Source organism: Scyliorhinus torazame, chromosome 4 (assembly GCF_047496885.1).
Source record: "Scyliorhinus torazame isolate Kashiwa2021f chromosome 4, sScyTor2.1, whole genome shotgun sequence".
Lineage (NCBI taxonomy): Eukaryota > Metazoa > Chordata > Chondrichthyes > Carcharhiniformes > Scyliorhinidae > Scyliorhinus > Scyliorhinus torazame.
The window spans coordinates 344,986,186-345,004,196 of record NC_092710.1 but is presented as its reverse complement, the minus strand read 5'-3'; the positions used below and the strand labels follow the sequence as shown (position 1 = coordinate 345,004,196).

Here is an 18,011-nt window from a genome sequence, read left to right as displayed (position 1 = left end):
CCAGATGCCTCGCTATTTCTTCCTTGATGATAGATTCCATATATCTTTCGAATATCTCATTCTTTTTGTGGGAGCAATGTCAATAAAAGTATCCAACGACATTGTGTCTCTTGCTGTCCACCTCATTGTCAAAAGAAAATGTATTATGTATTTCAATTGTTTTTGGATCTGCGACCGTAGGCAGGAACGCTATTCGCATTTTGTCAGGCTATGCTTGTAGGCCCAGGGCCAAAACATAGAGTTTAAACTGCTGATTAAGACACACCAGTTTTCGTCTAAGTTACCCGGTACTTGAAACTGGTGGGGCGCTTTCAGTCCCTTTCATCTTGAGTTTCAGTGTCTTTCACGGCATTGACGCGCCAACGGTTGCAGTTCAACAGGTTGATTCTCATGCAAACTTTTAACTTTGTCACTGCCATTGTTACCTTCAAATCTTCAGCACTCTGGTACCATGTTGTGTTCTGTGTTCGTTGTCTGGCAAGGAATCTACAGAACTGCTGGTGACTTATCCAAACCAGGATTTTCATTAATGTACACATGGTAAGATAACGATCAGATACAAAGCAAGTTATCACAGAGTTTCTTTAGACTCCCCTGGAATTACCCCTATGCATGACTGTCCTCATGCACGTCTTACAACCTTCTGAGGATGGCCGGATGTGCTCTGACTTATATCTGACACCACCTGCTGGTGGGCGGTCACGTTGCTGCATACATTTTTAAAAGAAATTTAGAGTACCCAATACATTTTTTCCAATTCAGGGGCAATTTAGAGTGGCCATTCCATCTAGCCTGCACATCTTTGGGTTTTTGGGGCAAAACCCATGCAAACACGGGGGGAATGTGCAAACTCCACACAGACAGTGACCCAGAGCCGGGATCGAACTTGGGACCTCGGCGCTGTGAGGCAGCAGGGCTAACTCACTGCGCCACTGTGCTGCCTTCCACTACCGCATACATGGGCAACTGCTGGTGGGAGGTCACACTGCTGAGTACATGCAATATTATCTACAGCATATCACCACAGCGTGCCCTGATCTTGACCAGGGTCTGCATGTTCGCGGCCATGGAGCACAGGGGGAGGTCGACATCCGTCTTGGCTGCGCCACATCACCCATTGACTGCCACCACCTTTTGGGTCTGTGCCACATCAGCCAGTGACCGCACCATCTCCCTCTGGGACTGCACCACGTCGTCCAGCAATGCCACCACCGTTCTCAGCCGTGGCCCGCTGTTACTGGACCACGTTCAGATGGGCCGCTGCAATTTCCAGGTGGCTCTGGCACATGGTTGCATGTGAGGTGGCAGCCCTAACCTGAGCCTTGGCCAGCACATGCACAGAATACCCCAGGCCTTGGATATGCTGATCCATAGTCAAAACCCTCACCCCCAATGCCTCCACCGTGGACGAAACCCATGTGGTGTTGGCCGGTGTTGCACGCATGGTCGGCACCGCCTCCTTCACTAACCTCACCATGCAGGATATTTCATTCATATGCCTGCTACCAGACCCCAGAAGCAACTACTTGACTTGGAACTTGGTCTTGGTAGGAGACTCTCAGTTGGAGAGTGGAAATGCTTTATTGATGTCCTCAATTATTCATGAAGAGGTGAAACATCCCATTAATTCATGGGAGTCTCTGGGTGTGATCCACCAAAGTCAAGAAGGTTCCTCTGTAAAGGCTGTAAACAACATCAAGAAATGGCTTAGGGAACACACAGGTGAAATTAAGGCATCATGGAAAGTGCACAAGCCTCCAGACAACTCATCTACCTGACCGTACAAACACCATCTGTCCCACAGAGTGCAGAGATTGTGCATTGGATTTACCAGATATCTCAGCACTCATCGAACCAGAATGGAAGCAATTCATCCTGACAAAGAGAAGATCCAGTGCTTTATCTCGTTAACCTCGAGTTCAGGTGTTTTATTTTCTCTGCTAGCTCCTGGTACTCCTCAAACAGGGCCTCATACATTTTCCTGTATTGTTGGTTCAATATATAGAATACAAGACATCCCATCTCTCTCCAACACCCTTTGAAGCCTGTTTGTGATTACCCTTACCCTGTCACTATAAAGGAAACAAACAGTGCAGAGATTTTTTGCAAAGAATGCTATTTATCTAATTATTGAATCCTCAACTACCTGATTTAGTTTAAATGTTCTGTGAGTATGACTATATAGGCTTTTGCTTGGCAGCCCTCCCAATTTTGGGACATAGGCTAGGAATCCTACAGCAAGTAACTCACCTCCTGACCCACCTAAGCCTGTCCACCATCTACAAGGCACAAGTCAGGAGTGCTATGAATACTCTCCACTTGCCTGGATGAGTGTAGCTCCAACAACACCATCCAGGACAAAGCAGCCCACTTTCCCTTCCACAAACATTCAAACCCTCCCCCACTGACGTACAGTGGCAGCCGTGTGTACCATCTATAAGATGCACTGCAGTAACTCACCAAGGATCCTTAGACAACACCTTCTAAACCCATGGCATTACCATCGAGAAGGAGAAAAGCAGATGCATGGGAACCCCACCACCTGGAGGCTCCCCTCCAAGTCACTCACCACTTTGACTTAGAAATATATTGCCATTCCTTCACTGTAGGTAGGTCCAAAATCCTGGAACTTCCTCCCTAACAGCACAGTGGGTGTACCCACACCTCAAGAACTGCAGCGATTCAAGAAGGCAGCTCACCACCACCTTCTGAAGGCCAATTAGGGATGGACAATGAATGCTGGCCTAACCAGTGATGCCCACATCCTGTAAATGAATTTTAAAAACACCTGGACAACATCTACTGCACCACCCTCATCAATCCTCCTTGTGCTTCCTCAAAAAAGTCTATGAAGTTAGTAAGATACAATCTTCCCCAAATAAAACCATGCTGACAATCCCTGATAAATCCATATATTTGCCCTGGCTCCAGACCATTTGTGCCCAGCACCTCTCCACGTACAGGTTCTGCCTCTATGCATCAGAGGAATATGTCATGCTGGTATGTTTGTTGAGCAAAGCATGATGTGTTGGAGCATCTGAACCTATTTCAGTGCAACAATTCACAATGAACCTGGCCCTTGAATAAGCTTCATATACCAAATATAACTTTGAAATAGCCTACTGATGCTTTTTCACTATGAACATAGAACAGTACAGCACAGAACAGGCCCTTTGGCCCTCAATGTTGTGCCAAACCTTGTCCGAAACCAAGATCAAGCTATCCCACTCCCTGTCATTCTGGTGTGCTCCATGTGCCTATCCAATAAATGCTTAAAATTTCCTAACATGTCCGACTCCACTATCACAGCAGGCAGTCCATTCCACACCCTTGTAACAGCTACATCCACCCGAGGAAATAGTCTCTGAACGTCCACTCTATCTATCCCCCTCATCATCTTATAAACCTCTATTAAGTCGCCTCTCATCCTCCTCCGCTCCAAAGAGAAAGGCCCTAGCTCCCTCAACCCTTCCTCATAAGACCTATCCTGCAAACCAGGCAGCATCCTGGTATATTTCCTTTGCACCCTTTCCAATGCTTCCACATCCTTCTTATAGTGAGGTGACCAGAACTGCACACAATACTCCAAATGTGGTTTCACCAGGGTCATGTACAGTTGCATCATAACCCCGTGGCTCTTAAACTCAAGCCCCCTGTTAATAAACGCTAACACACTATAGGCCTTATTCACAGCTCTATCCACTTGAGTGGCAACCTTCAGAGATCTATGGGCATGAACCCCAAGATCTCTCTGTTCCTCCACATTCCTCAGAACCCTGCCATTGACCCTGTAATCCACATTGAACTTTTTTCTACCAAAATGAATCACCTCACATTTATCAGGGTTGAAAATGAAAATGAAATGAAAATCGCTTATTGTCACGAGTAGGCTTTAATGAAGTTACTGTGAAAAGCCCCTAGTCGCCACATTCCGGCGCCTGTTCGGGGAGGCTGGTACGGGAATTGAACCATGCTGCTGGCCTGCCTTGGTCTGCTTTAAAAGCCAGCGATTTAGCCCAGTTAGCTAAACCAGCCCCTGGTTAAACTCCATCTGCCATTTTTCGGCCCAGCTCTGCATCCTATCAATGTCTCTTTGCAGCCTACAACAGCCCTCCACCTCATTCACTACTCCACCAATCCTGGTGTCATCAGCAAATTTACTGACCCACCCTTCAGCCCCCTCCTAGTCATTGATAAAAATCACAAATAGCAGAGGACCTAGCACTGATCCCTGTGGTACACCGCTGGTAACTGGTCTCCAGTATGAAAATTTTCCATCCACCACCACCCTCTGTCTTCTATGTGATAGTCAGTTACTTATCCTCTTCGCCAGACTATCCTCTGTCCCACACCTCCTTACTTTCTTCATAAGCCGACCATGGGGAACCTTATCAAACGCCTTACTAAAATCCATGTATACAACGTCAACTGCTCTACCTTCATCTACACACTTAGTTACCTTCTCAAAGAATTCAATTAAATTTGTGAGGCAAGACTGACCCTTCATGAATCCGTGTTGACTATCCCAGATTAAGCTGCATCTTTCAAAATGGTCATGAATCCTATCCTTCAGGACCCTTTCCATTAACTTGACGACCACCGAAGTAAGACTAACCGGCCTATAATTACCAGGGTCATTTCTATTCCCTTTCTTGAACAGAGGAACACTATTTGCCACTCTCCAGTCCTCTGGCACTATCCCCGTGGACAGTGAGGACCCAAAGATCAAAGCCAAAGGCTCTGCAATCTCATCCCTTGCCTCCCAAAGAATCTTTGGATATATCCCATCTGGCCCAGGGGACTTGTCGACCCTAAGGTTTTTCAAAGTTGCTAATACATCCTTCCTCAGAACATCTACCTCCTCCAGCCTACCCGCCTGTATCATACTCTCATCCTCAAAACATGGCCCCTCTCGTTGGTGAACACTGAAGAAAAGTATTCATTCAACGCCTCTCCTATTTCTTCCGACTCCATGCACAAGTTCCCACTACTGTCCTTGACCGGCCCTAACCTCACCCTGGTCATTCTTTTATTTCTCACATAAGAGTAAAAAGCCTTGGGGTTTTCCTTGATCCGACCCGCCAAGGACTTCTCATGCCCCCTCCTAGCTCTCCTAAGCCCTTTTTTTTAGCTCATTCCTTGCGACCTTGTAACCCTCAAGCGACCCAACTGAAACTTGTTTTCTCATCCTTACATACACTTCCTTTTTCCTCTTGACAAGACATTCAACCTCTTTTGTGAACCATGGTTCCCTCACACGGCCATTTCCTCCCTGCTTGACAGGGACATACCTATAAAGGACACGCAGTATTTGTTCCTTGAACAAGCTCCACTTTTCATTTGTGCCTTTCCCTGACAGTTTCTTGTTCCCATCTTATGCTCCCTAATTCTTGCCTAATCGCATCATAATTACCCCTCCCCCAATTATAAACCTTGCCCTGCCGTATGGCCCTATCCCTCTCCATTGCAATAGTGAAAGACACCGAATTGTGGTCACTATCTCCAAAGTTCTCTCCCATAAACAAATCTAACACTTGGTCTGGTTCATTACCCAGTACCAAATCCAATGTAGCCCCACCTCCTGTCGGCCTATCCACATATTGTGTCAGGAAACCCCCCTGCACACACTGTACAAAAACTGTCCCATCCGAACTTTTTGACCGATAGAGGTTCCAATCAATATTTGGAAAGTTAAAGTCACCCATGCCAACTACCCTGAACCTCCATACCTATCCATAATCTGATTTGCAATTTCTTTCTCCACATCTCTATTACTATTTGGGGGCCTATAGAAAACTCCTAACAACGTGACCGCTCCTTTCCTATTTCTAACTTCAGCCCATATTACCTCAGTAGGTAATTCTGCAGCCGTTAAACTATCCTTGATTACCAATGCTACTCCTGCACCTCTTTTACCACCTTCCCTACTCTTACTGAAACATCTATACCCCGGAACTTCCAACAACCATTCCTGTCCCTGTTCTAACCATGTCTCCGTAATGCCCACAACATCGTAGTCCCAGGTACCGATCCACGCTCCAAGTTCACCAACCTTATTCTGGATGCTCCTTGCATTGAAGTAGACACACTTCAACCCACCTTCCTGTCTGCCGGTACACTCCTGCGACCTTGATACCCTCCTCAGTACCTCACTACTCTCAACACTGTCTTCTGGACTACAGCTCGTTTTCCCATCCCCCTGACAAATTAGTTTAAACCCCCCCCCCGAAGAGCCCTAGCAAATTTCCCTCCCAGGATATTAGTGCCCCTCTGGTTCAGGTACAAACCGTCCTGTCTGTACAGGTCCCACCTTCCCCAGAATGTGATCCAATTATCCATGTAACTGAGACCCTCCCTCATAACCATCACTGCTGCCACGTGTTTATCTGCACTCTCTCCCTGTTCCTCAACTCGCTAGCACGTGGCACCGGCAACAAACCAGAGATGACAACATGGTTTGTCCTGGCTCTCAGCTTCCACACTAGCTCCTTAAATTCCTGTTTTACATCCCCGTCCCTTCTCTTACCTATGTCGTTGGTACCGATGTGAACCACGACTTGTGACTGTTCCCCCTCCCCCTTAAGGATTCTGAAAACACAGTCCGAGACGTCACGGACCCTGGCACCCGGGAGGCAACATACCATCCGTGAATCTCTTACGTTGCCACAGAACCGTCTATCGGTCCCTCTAACTATCGAGTCCCCAATAACTATTGCTCTTCTGCTCTCCCTCCTTCCCTTCTGAGCCACAGGGACGGACTCAGTGCTGGAGATCCATTCACCGTGGCTTACCCCTGGTAGGTCGTCCCCCTCAACAGTATCCCTGTATTGACTGCTTCCTCCCAGCCCCTCTCAACATCACCCATCTATCTTGATTCTTTGGAGTAACTACATCCCTGAAGCTACTATCTATGACCACCTCTGCCTCCCGAATGATCCGAAGTTCATCCAGCTCCAGTTCCGTAACGCGGTTTCCGAGGAGCTGGAGATGGGTGCCCTTCCCACCGGCAAAATCAGCAGGGACACTGACGGCGTCCCTCACCTCAAACATTCTGCAGGTGGAACATTGCACTGCCTTCCCTGTCATCCCCCCTAGATAACTTGCGGATAAAAACAAGAAAATGAAAGAAAGAAAGAGCTTATCTGATATTCACTCAACCCCCTAGGTTAGAGGAGGTGGAAGGGTTGGGGACACTACAAGTGTAGTGTCTCGGGTTAAGGAACCACCCAACTTAAATACAGGTAAAAATAAAACACTTAACCAGCAACCACTGCGCCCCGCACGATAACAGCAATCAGCTGTTATGGACCCGCGCAAACAATTTTAATCTTTACTACTTACCCAGCAGTCACTCTGTCCTCACTCCGACCGGATTCAGCTGGAAACACCCAACAGTAAGTTTTTAAAAAATTTATTCCCCTTCTCAGCAAGCACTCACTCAGCAACCACTGCACCCCGCACGATAACAGCAATCAGCTGTTATGGGCCCACGCAAACAATTTAAATCTTTACTACTTACCCAACAGTCACTCTGTCCTCACTCCGACTGGATTCAGCTGGAAACCCACAACAGAACTTTTTTTTTAAATTTACTCCCCTTCTCAGCAAGCACTCACTCAGCAACCACTGCACCCCGCACGATAACAGCAATCAGCTGTTATGGGCCCAAGCAAACAATTTAAATCTTTACTACTTACCCAGCAGTCACTGTCCTCACTCCGACCGGATTCAGCTGGAAACCCCCGACAGTAAGTTTTGTAAAAATGTACTCCCCTTCTCAGTAAGCACTCACTCAGCAACCACTGCGCCCCGCACGATCACAGCAATCAGTTCATAAAAAATTGGCCATTTGAGGAGAAATAAGTGAAGCGAAAGAATTTGAGGGAAATATAGTTTAAAAAACAATATCATAGAATTTCATAGAATTTACAGTGCAGAAGGAGGCCATTTGGCCCATCGAGTCTGCACTGGCTCTTGGAAAGAGCACCCTACACAAGGTCAACACCTCCACCCTATCCCCATAACCCAGTAACCCCACCCAACACTAAGGGCAATTTTGGACACTAAGGGCAATTTATCATGGCCAATCCACCTAACCTGCACATCTTTGGACTGTGGGAGGAAACCAGAGCACCCGGAGGAAACCCACGCACACACGGGGAGGATGTGCAGACTCCACACAGACAGTGACCCAAGCCGGAATCGAACCTGGGACCCTGGAGCTGTGAAGCAATTGTGCTATCCACAATGCTACCGTGCTGCCCTAATATATACAAAGGTGACTAAATTAAATAATTGTAGGAAGTATTTCATTGACATGCTAGCTCATGTATCTTATGTTGGGGGACTTTATTCTGATTCCAAACTGGTTGATTTATACCATGTACAAAATATAAAACCACATTTCTGAAGCAAAAACAGAAAATACTGGACAATCTCAGCAGGTTTGACAGCGTCTGTGGAAAGAGAAGGGAGCTAATGTTCCAAGACTGGATGACTTTGTCAAATCTGGAGAAAACTGGAAATAGAGTCAGATTTATACTGTTGCAGGGTGGGAGGGGGGACTGGACAGAGAGCCAGCGATAGGTGGAGATTGACAAAGATATTGTGGACAGAAAGACAAAGGGAATGTAAATTGACGTGATCAAGGCTAAGAAGGATTTGAGGGCAGCACGGTAGCATTGTGGATAGCACAATTGCTTCACAGCTCCAGGGTCCCAGGTTCGATTCCGGCTTGGTCACTGTCTGTGCGGAGTCTGCACATCCTCCCCGTGTGTGCGTGGGTTTCTCCGGGTGCTCCGGTTTCCCCCCACAGTCCAAAGATGTGCAGGTTAGGTGGATTGGCCATGGTAAATTGCCCTTAGTCTCCAAAATTGCCCTTAGTGTTGGGTGGGGTTACTGGGTTATGGGAATAGGGTGGAGGTGTTGACCTTGGGTAGCGTGCTCTTTCCAAGAGCCGGTGCAGACTCGATGGGCAGAATGGCCTCCTTCTGCACTGTAAATTCTATGATAATCTATGATAAGGATGCCGATAGTAGTACGTCAAGAGATTAGAGTGTGTGAAAGGCAGAACAGATATAAGCGGTGTGCCAAAGGGTAACTAGGAACAGGGAACAGATGCCCCGGGTAGCGTGGGGGGGCAGTGGTGAGGGAAATCTCACTGTCCTGCTCTCATGTTTTCAACTCACCGTCCTGCGCTCATGTCCACATGTCCATCCTTGGCCTGCTGCAATGTTCCAGTGAAGCCCAGCGTAAACGGGAGGAACAGCACCTCATCTTCCAATTAGGCATGTTACAGCTTTCTGGACTTACATTGAGTTCAACTACTTCAGACTGGGAACTGTCACCTGTACCTTCACCCCATTTTTATTTCTATCAATTTATTTTCATTTCTTACATCTATCTATTTTTCACACCATTGTCTCCTCTCCCCCAATTCCACCCGGGCCATCTGTTCCCTGTTCCTAGTGCCCTTTGACACACTGCTTACCTTTGTTCTACCATCAACACATTCTGATCTCTTCATTTGTCACTATCAGCACCCTTCTTAGCCTTGATCACCCACATATCCATTCCTTTTGTCTTTCTGTCCATGGTATCTTTGTTAATCTCCACCTATCGCTGTCCCTCTAACAGCCCCACTGCTTCACGTGCCCCCACCACAACAGTATAAATCTGATCCAATTTCCAGTACTCCGTTCTCCCCAACTTTGACAAAGAGTCATCCAGATTCAAATCGTTAACTCTCTTTTCATTCCACAGATGCTGTCAGACCTGCTGAGGTTGTCCAATATTTTCTGCTTTTATATACAGTGTGGGTTTCTGAGTAGGCACATCTCCTGAGTGATATCTGATTGCTGTGCAGAGTCTCTAGCATATGACAGCTGCTTTAACTGATACATCATAGTTAAAATCACTCATTTGCATATCTATTTAATAATGTATTACACTGCAAGGAGTGGCCTCAATATTAATCTGCTTTTTTGACAGGAGAACAGACTGCCATGTGGGTAAAGCCTAAATTGATGGTGTTTCTATGGTGTTGCATTTTTGAAAGCCTTATCTTGGAAAGCAAAACAATTCAAATAGACACTGCACTGAAAAAATGGGCTGTACACAATAATTACGTCTTAAAGGGAACAGGTGAAATATGCTTCATTGTTGTACTTAAATCTGGCTCTCAAGGTGAGACTGGGAGCTTGATTTAAATATAACAGTAGCTGGTGAAGTTTCCCAGGACTCAGAAAACCAGTGGCAAAATACTGAACAGGAGCAGCGTGTTTCATAAGTTAAAACACTCCTTCTAATAATAATAATAATAATAATCGTTATTGTCACAAGTAGGCTTACATTAACACTGCAATGAAGTTACTGTGAAAAGCTCCGAGTCGCCACACTCCGGCACCTGTTCGGGTACACTGAGGGAGAATTCTTGGGATTCCTTACCTTCTCATTAATTTCAGGGCCAATATTATGTCTGTAAATGCTTTGTAGAATATATTTCGGGAATGCCCGCTGAAATAATTATAACTCGTAATTTTCTGTTCAAATATTTCAGAACATGCTTGATGACTTCATGAGTAACTGCTTTGCTAAAATTATTTCATCACGGCATGCTTTGCAACTGTTACAAAGGTAAGTTTTGAAATGAATATTTTATTATGAACAAAATATAAATTGTGGGAATGATTTGCTTTATATTTTCAGATGAACAGCTGGGGTTAAAGGTACAAAGAGTAACATGTTTGTACTTACATTTTCATTGAGGCAAAATTTCTTTAGTCCCCAGGGACCAATTTTTTCCTGACCCAAGATATTGGGCACGATTCACCCAAAAAATTTCAAAGGGTCATTTTGGGCTAGTTTGTCGTGTGTTTTGTGTTGACCTTATTGGCAAGATCACGGCTTGTATTCACCTGCATTTAGTTCCAAAAATTAGCCCCCAGGTGAATCTCACCATGCCAGGCTCCCTCGCCATCTGATTCACTCGACTCGCAACTCATCTGCTCGCCACTAAGAAGGGGGAGCTGCTTTTAAACGCTCCCTCAGCACTCACTCCCAGTCAAGACATGAGGATGGCAGCAAGGAGATCTGCTCCTCACTTTGGGTATGCTGACCTGGCCAGGCTTCTCGACAAGGTGGATGAGAAATGGGGCACCCTGATTCTCTGAAGGAGTTGGAGAACCAGCAGCAGAGTCAGCAATGCCGCCTGGGAGGCAGAGGTAGCTGCAATGAGTGTGGGCAGCACGACCAACAGGACCGCCGTTGGAAGAAATCGAACAACCTCAATGAGCTGCAAGAGTAAGTTACCACCTCTTTCATGGCATCCAGCCTGCCTGCCACCCCTAAATTTCCTAAACCCCCACCTCCCCCTCCTCCCCTCCAATCCACTGGCAGACATCTCTCACTCTCCCAACATCCTATCTTCAAGATTTTTCAAAGAATCCCCTGGCACCCTCCAACAGAATTCCTTCACAGTATTACCAACTAGCACAGATTTCCCTACACAAAATGGGCTGGAATACAGCAACACAATTTATTGTGTTGAAATATGGAGTCTACTGCAGCCCTCGGTCAAATCCTACACACTGCACTGACAGAGAGTAATTTAAGCGAAAGAAGTTTTTTGGTGGGAGGAAGAAAGTATTAAGAGGAAGCTTGTGTAAAGAGCTGGAAGGTTTGTGGTGGTGGTGGTGGTGGTTTTGGGGAGGGGGGTGGTGGTAAGAGGAGCTGATTGACAAGTGAAAGCATTCCTCCTGGAATGTTTCACTATTTGCCGCTCGCTGTAGCGGCTGGTTTCCTTGGCAACGGCTGCTGCCGGGAGACGGAGAGCCCCAAGCGACGATCCCGCCCCCTCTCATCCTCCACACCCCACCCCCAGCCTGCACACTATACAGAGCATGCATGTGAGCCTTCATGCAGTCTCACATCGACCTGCCAATACAACCCTTGTGATAAAAAAATCACATCAAGGGTCGACTACACAATCACACATGTAGACCATCTACATCATTGGAGGTCTGTATGTTTGGTAGTTGTTAGCTAGGTAGCCTTTGGTTCTATTGTGCTCTCTGGGGATCAGGATACCATTCTTAATAATTAGAAATAACATAAATGGGTAACATAAACCCTGCTACATTGTCCTGTGTGCAGTATTATTGAATAAGTTTCCTAGTGCCTTCCATTATCTGCCATTTCCAGCTGTTTCTGTTTTGACTCAGTCAAATGGGGAGGAAGCTAGTCACAGCAGGGCTGTTTGTATAGGAGTTAACAGTAGGCCTCAGTTCAAGTCTGTTTAGTCTCTTGTGCTGATGGCATAGTCAAGTTTGAGTGGTTGAGTGGAAGAAAAACCCATAAAAATGTTGAGGAGCGATCATTACTTTGTTATCTGGTGCTAAATCTAGAAAACATACTTTCAAGAAGGACTATACATCAAGATGGTCCTTTATTGTACAATCAAGAAAATAATGTGATGAACCATCAATGGTTGAGGGAGGCCTGGTTGAGGGTGGCGGCCAGGGCAACGTCTGACGCATCGCTCTCTACCTGGAAGGGGACGGACTCATCCACCGCGTGCATCGCGGCCTTAGTGATATCAACGTTGATACGGCTGAAGGCCGAGCAGGCCTCAGCCATCAGGGGGAATACAGTGGCTTTTATAAGTGGGCGGGCTTTGTCCGCATAGTTGGGGACCCACTGGGTGTAATAGGAGAATAGCCCCAGGCAGCGTTTGAGGGCTTTAAGGATGTGGGGAAGGGGAAGTTCCATGAGGGGGCGCAAGCGGTCGGAGGTGTCGGGGTCACAAGATGGCAGCCCCCACGAGTCGCACGTGTCGGGCTGAGTTGAAGATGGCAACCAAGAAGGCCGCCCCCATCGGTCGCATGTGTTGGTTGGTGTTGAAGGTGGCGGCCAATATGGCCGCCCCCATGGGTCGCTCGTATCGGGCTGTGTTAAAGATGGCGCCCCCCACGAGCTCCACGAGGCGGATGACGCGTCTGAAGGGGGCGGTACCGGCAGGCACGCAGCCACATTGTGGGGTCTGTGGGCCTGTGAGTCCGTGAATCGGGCCTGGTAAGCTTTTGACTTCGGGGCTTTGGATCGGGCCAGACAGATTCTGGCAAAATGTCCCTTTTTGCCACAGTCGCATGTGGAGGCTGGGCAACGCTGCCGGGGGTGTTGGCCCTGACCGCAGAAGTAGCAAGACGGTCCCCTAGGCTGAACGGAAGCCGCGCGGCACAGGCCTGGGACGTAGTCGGGTCTGGTGAAGGTCGCGTCTGTGGTGCCCACGAGGGGTTCGCTGGGTCTGCCGGGAACGCGCTGAGACTCTGGTGGCTAGTTTTACCGTGTCCTGTAGATCAGTGGCCCCGTTTTCCAGCACGCTGCCGGACGTAGTTAGCCCGGACCCCAGCCACGTAGGTGTCCCGGATCATCAGCTTCATGTGTTCATCGGCCTTCACATCCCTGTAGTTGCAGTTGCGGGCGAGTAGTGTCAGGTTCTCTAGATACTCGTCCAGCGATTCCCCGGTGCGTTGAAGGCGGGTAGTGAGGAGGTGCCGCGCGAACACTTTGTTCACGGGCTTCACGAACTGTCTCTTTAGAATCGCGACCACCGCTTCGTACGTGACTGCGTCCTCAATCATACCTGAGATTCGGTGGCTCACCCGGGCGTGGAGGAGGCGCAATTTGAGGGCATCGGAGGGAGGCATTTCAGAGGAGTCGAGGTAGGCCTCACAACAGCGGAGCCAGTGGGGGAAGATTTCCTTAGCTTCTGCTGCTCGTGCGTCGAGTTCCAGTTTATCAGGCTTCAGAGCGGCTTCCATAGTGATGTCTTTGGATAATAAATTGATGTACCATCAATTCACTACAAGACGATGAGAACGAGTGAACATAGGCTTTATTATCCAAGAACTTGCCTGCCTGTGTCTGCTGTAACAATGAGCGCCGCCCACAAGCGGCAGGTCTGTATACCGTCCCGGGGGGGAGGGGGGGGGGGAGCGGAGCCAGAGGCGGTGCTCACCGGGGTTCCAGTATAATACATGGAAGGAGGTCATATTACCATTCCCTGGCCATAGGCCACTGTACTACACAGACAACTTATATTATGGTGAATACATTCACCACAGGATGAAAACACTACGCGATGTAACGTCTGCTTATCAGACTTCAGCATTGCTGAAGGAGGAGCAAATGACATGCATACACATATGCGATCCAAGAAACATCATGCTGTGGCACAAGTTTCGGAAAGCACCCGCAACATTAAACATTTCATAGAATTTACAGTGCAGAAGGAGGCCATTCGGCCCATCGAGTCGGCACCGGCTCTTGGAAAGAGCACGCCACCCAAGGTCAACACCTCCACCCTATCCCCATAACCCAGTAACCCCACCCAACACTAAGGGCAATTTTGGACACTAAGGGCAATTTATCATGGCCAATCCACCTAACCTGCACATCTTTGGACTGTGGGAGGAAACCAGAGCACCCGCAAAAAAAAACCACGCACACACGGGGAGAACGTGCAGTCTCCACACAGACAGTGATCCAAGCCGGAATCGAACTTGGGACCCTGGAGCTGTGAAGCAATTGTGCTAATTACTGTGCTACCGTGCTGCCCTATCACGCAGCAGAAAGACTACTCAGTCATAAGAGCAGAAACTTTGATAGCTCATGGGAGCGCAGTAGGTGTGGGGGGGGGCGTTGAGCAGTTGGTTAGAGTGTTAGAGGGGGTTAGGATTGTTGTTTTGTTTAGCGGAGGGAGGGGGGGGACTGCTGACGGGGGCGGGGCTTTCGAAGTGCAAGAAGGAGGGAGTTGGCGACGGTGAGCGACATCCGAGGGTGAGCCTGGAAGGTCGTGTGATACGGGCTGCGGGCTGGCCCACGAAGGCTATGGTTGATCGGCAACGGAGGGGGACATGGTGCTCCCAGACCAGATTGGTCATATGGAATGCGAGAGGACCGAATGGGCCCATCAAGCGGTCACCCACGTTCGCGCACTTGAGGAGCTTAAAGGCGAATGTGGCATTTTTACAGGAAATGCATTTGAGGATTCGGGATTAGACTAGGCTAAGGAATAGGTGGGTAGGGCAGGTCTTCCACTCAGGATTGGATGTGAAGTGGTGAATGGTGGTGCTGATAAATAAGTGGGTAGCGTTTGTGGTGGGGAATATAGTAGCAGATTCGGGGGGAAGGTTCGTGATGGTGGGTGGGAAATTGTGGTCTTGGTGAAAGTTTATACCCCATATTGGGACGATGTTGTATTCATAAGTTGAGTATTGGGGAAGATCACAGACCTGGACTCGCACTGGCTGATTATGGGGGGATCTTAATGTGGTTATTGCGCTGGGATTGGACCGGTTGGGTCCACGGTCGGGCAGGTTGCCGATGGTGGCGAAGAGCTGAAGGGGTTCATGGAATGCATGGGGGGTGGCGGGGGGGGGGGGGGGTGGACCCATGGAGGTTTGGAAATTTATACCGATCCGGGCGCATAGGGGTAGGATGGATCGGGCAGAAATGGCTAGGCTGGTGGGCGAGATTCTGTGGGTGGATAGGAGGTACTTGGAGGCCACGGAGGCTGTGTTGGTAAGAAGTGGCAGAAGCTTCAGATGGAGTTTGGGTTGGTGTCTATAGGGAAGGTAGTTGGGCAGTTACAGAGGGCCAGGGGGCAGTGTATGAATATGGAGAAAAGGTGAGTAGAATATGGCTCACCAACTTAGGAAGCACGAGGCGACGAGGGAGATCAGAAAGGTGAAAGATGGGAGGAGAAGGGTAGCTTTGCACCCGGTGGGGGTGAATGGGTTTTTGAGGAATTTTATAAGAGGTATATGAATCAGAGCCCCCGACTGGGGAAGAGGAAATGCGGCGATTTCTGGACGGGTTGGAGTTCCCTAAGGTGGAGGATGACTTGGTAGAAGGGCTGTGGGGGCACCCATTGCACTGGTAGAGGTGATGGGGTCGCTGGGTTACGAGGATAGGGTCGTGTAGTGGGCTTAAGTCGGATGCTCTTTCCAAGGGCCGGTGCAGATTCGATGGGCTGAATGGCCTCCCTCTGCACTGAATTCTATGGAGGGTATGGAGGCGATGCAGGCAGGGAACGCCCTGGGCCCAGATGGGTTCCTGGTAGAATTTTTTTTTAAGATTTTAGGAGGAACGGGGCCCCGTCAGGGTGGCATGGTAGAACAGTGGTTAGCACTTATGCTTCACAGCACCAGGGTCCCAGGTTCGATTCCCGCTTGGGTCACTGACTGTGCGGAGTCTGCATGGTCTCCCCGTGTATGGGTGGGTTTCCTCCGGGTGCTCTGCTTTCCTCCCACAAGTCCCGAAAGACGTGCTTGTTAGGTGAATTGGACATTTTGAATTCGCCCTCCGTGTACCTGAGCAGGAGTGTGGCGACTAAGGGATTTTCACAGTAACTTCATTGCAGTGTTAATGTAAGCCTATTTGTGACAATAATAAAGATTATTATTATTTTAAGCGCAATCAATGAGGCGAGGGATAAGGGGGAACTTCCCTCTACGTTGGGGCGTCACGGTGGCACAGTGGTTAGCACTGCTGCCTCACAGCTCCAGGGACCCAGGTTCAATTCCGGCTTCCGATGACTGTGTGGAGTTTGCACTTTCTCCCTGTGTGTGCTTGAGTTTCCTTCGGGTGCTCCGGTTTCCTCCCACAGTCCAAAGCTGCACAGATTAGGTGGATTGGCTGTGCTAAATTGCCCCTGAGTGTCCAAAAGGTTAGGTGAGGTTACTGGGTTACGGGGATAGGGTGGAGGCATGGGCTTAAGTAGGGTGCTCTTTCTAAGGGCCGGTGTAGACTAGATGGGCTGAATGACCTCCTTATGCACTGCAAATTCTATGATTCTATGATTCACATTATCGCAGGCTTCGATATCCTTAATTTTGAAGAAGGATAAGGACCCAGAGGCAGTGTGGGCCCTTGCACCCGATATCACTGTTAAATGTGGATGGCAAACTGTTGGCAAAGATCTTGGCTTCGAGTATTCCGGGCTGTGTGCCGGGAGTGATAGGGGAAGACCAGACGAGGTGTGAAAAGAGATGGTATTTGTCAGCGAACTTAAGCGCTTATTGAATATGATAATGATGCCTTCGGAGGTAAGAAATGTGGAGGTGGCGGTCACTATGGACGCAGAGAAGGCCTTTGATCGGGTAGGGGTTTGTGGATATGGTCCGGTTGCTGTACAGGCTGCCGGTAGCGAGTGTAAGGATGAATCGGGTGAGTATTTTGGTTCTGCCGTGGGACATGGCAGGAATGACCACTCTCCCGTAGCTTTTCGCCTTGGCGATAGAGCCACTGCCAATGGCACTTAGAGCATCAAGGAGTTGGAAAGGGATAGTGCGGGGGGTGGGGGGGGTTGCGGGTGAGCACAGGGTCTCGCTATATGCAGACAATCTACTGCTTTACATATCGGACCCACTGGGAGGGTTCGGGGGGTCACGAACATTTTAGAGGAATTCAGCCAGTTTTCCGCATATAAGATAAACATGGGGAAGGTCTTTCTGATCCAGGCAAGCAAGCAGGAGAGGAGGTTGGTCAAGCTGCCGTTTAAGGCGGTGGGGTTGCACTTTAGGCATTTGAGCATCCAGATGGCACGTATTTGGGAACAGTGACACAAATTGAATTTGGCATGGTTGGTGGAGCAGATGAAGAGGAATTTCAAGAGATGGGACGTGCTCCTGTTGTCTCTGGCGGGGTGCGTGTGGACCTTGAAAATAACGGTACTCCCGAGGTCCTTATTTGTTTTCCGATTTTTATTCCAAAGGCCTTTTTCAGAAAATTAATGCTTTGATTTTGGGGTTTGTGTGGGCGGGGAAATGAAGATGCTGTTGGAACGGGGAAGGTGGTGGCTGGCCTTGCCAAATATAATGAACTATTCCTGGGAAGCGAATATAGTCATAGTTAGGAAGTGTGTAATGGGGGAGGGTCAGTGTGGGAGCGGATGTAGGCAGCCTCTTGTAAGTGCACAAGCTTAGGGGCACTGTTGACAGCCCCTCTGC

At 48.5% G+C, this 18,011-nt stretch overlaps 1 protein-coding gene across 1 annotated transcript in view; it reads left to right on the top strand.

Annotated features, from left to right (window-relative positions):
- Window positions 1-18,011, top strand: part of LOC140411190 (dynein axonemal heavy chain 8-like) — a 2,783,184-nt gene that overhangs the window by 451,619 nt on the left and 2,313,554 nt on the right. Inside the window, exon 14 of the mRNA XM_072500280.1 lies at window positions 10,559-10,635. Coding sequence (XP_072356381.1) covers window positions 10,559-10,635 — 77 coding nt within the window. The remainder of the gene's footprint in view (window positions 1-10,558; window positions 10,636-18,011) is intronic.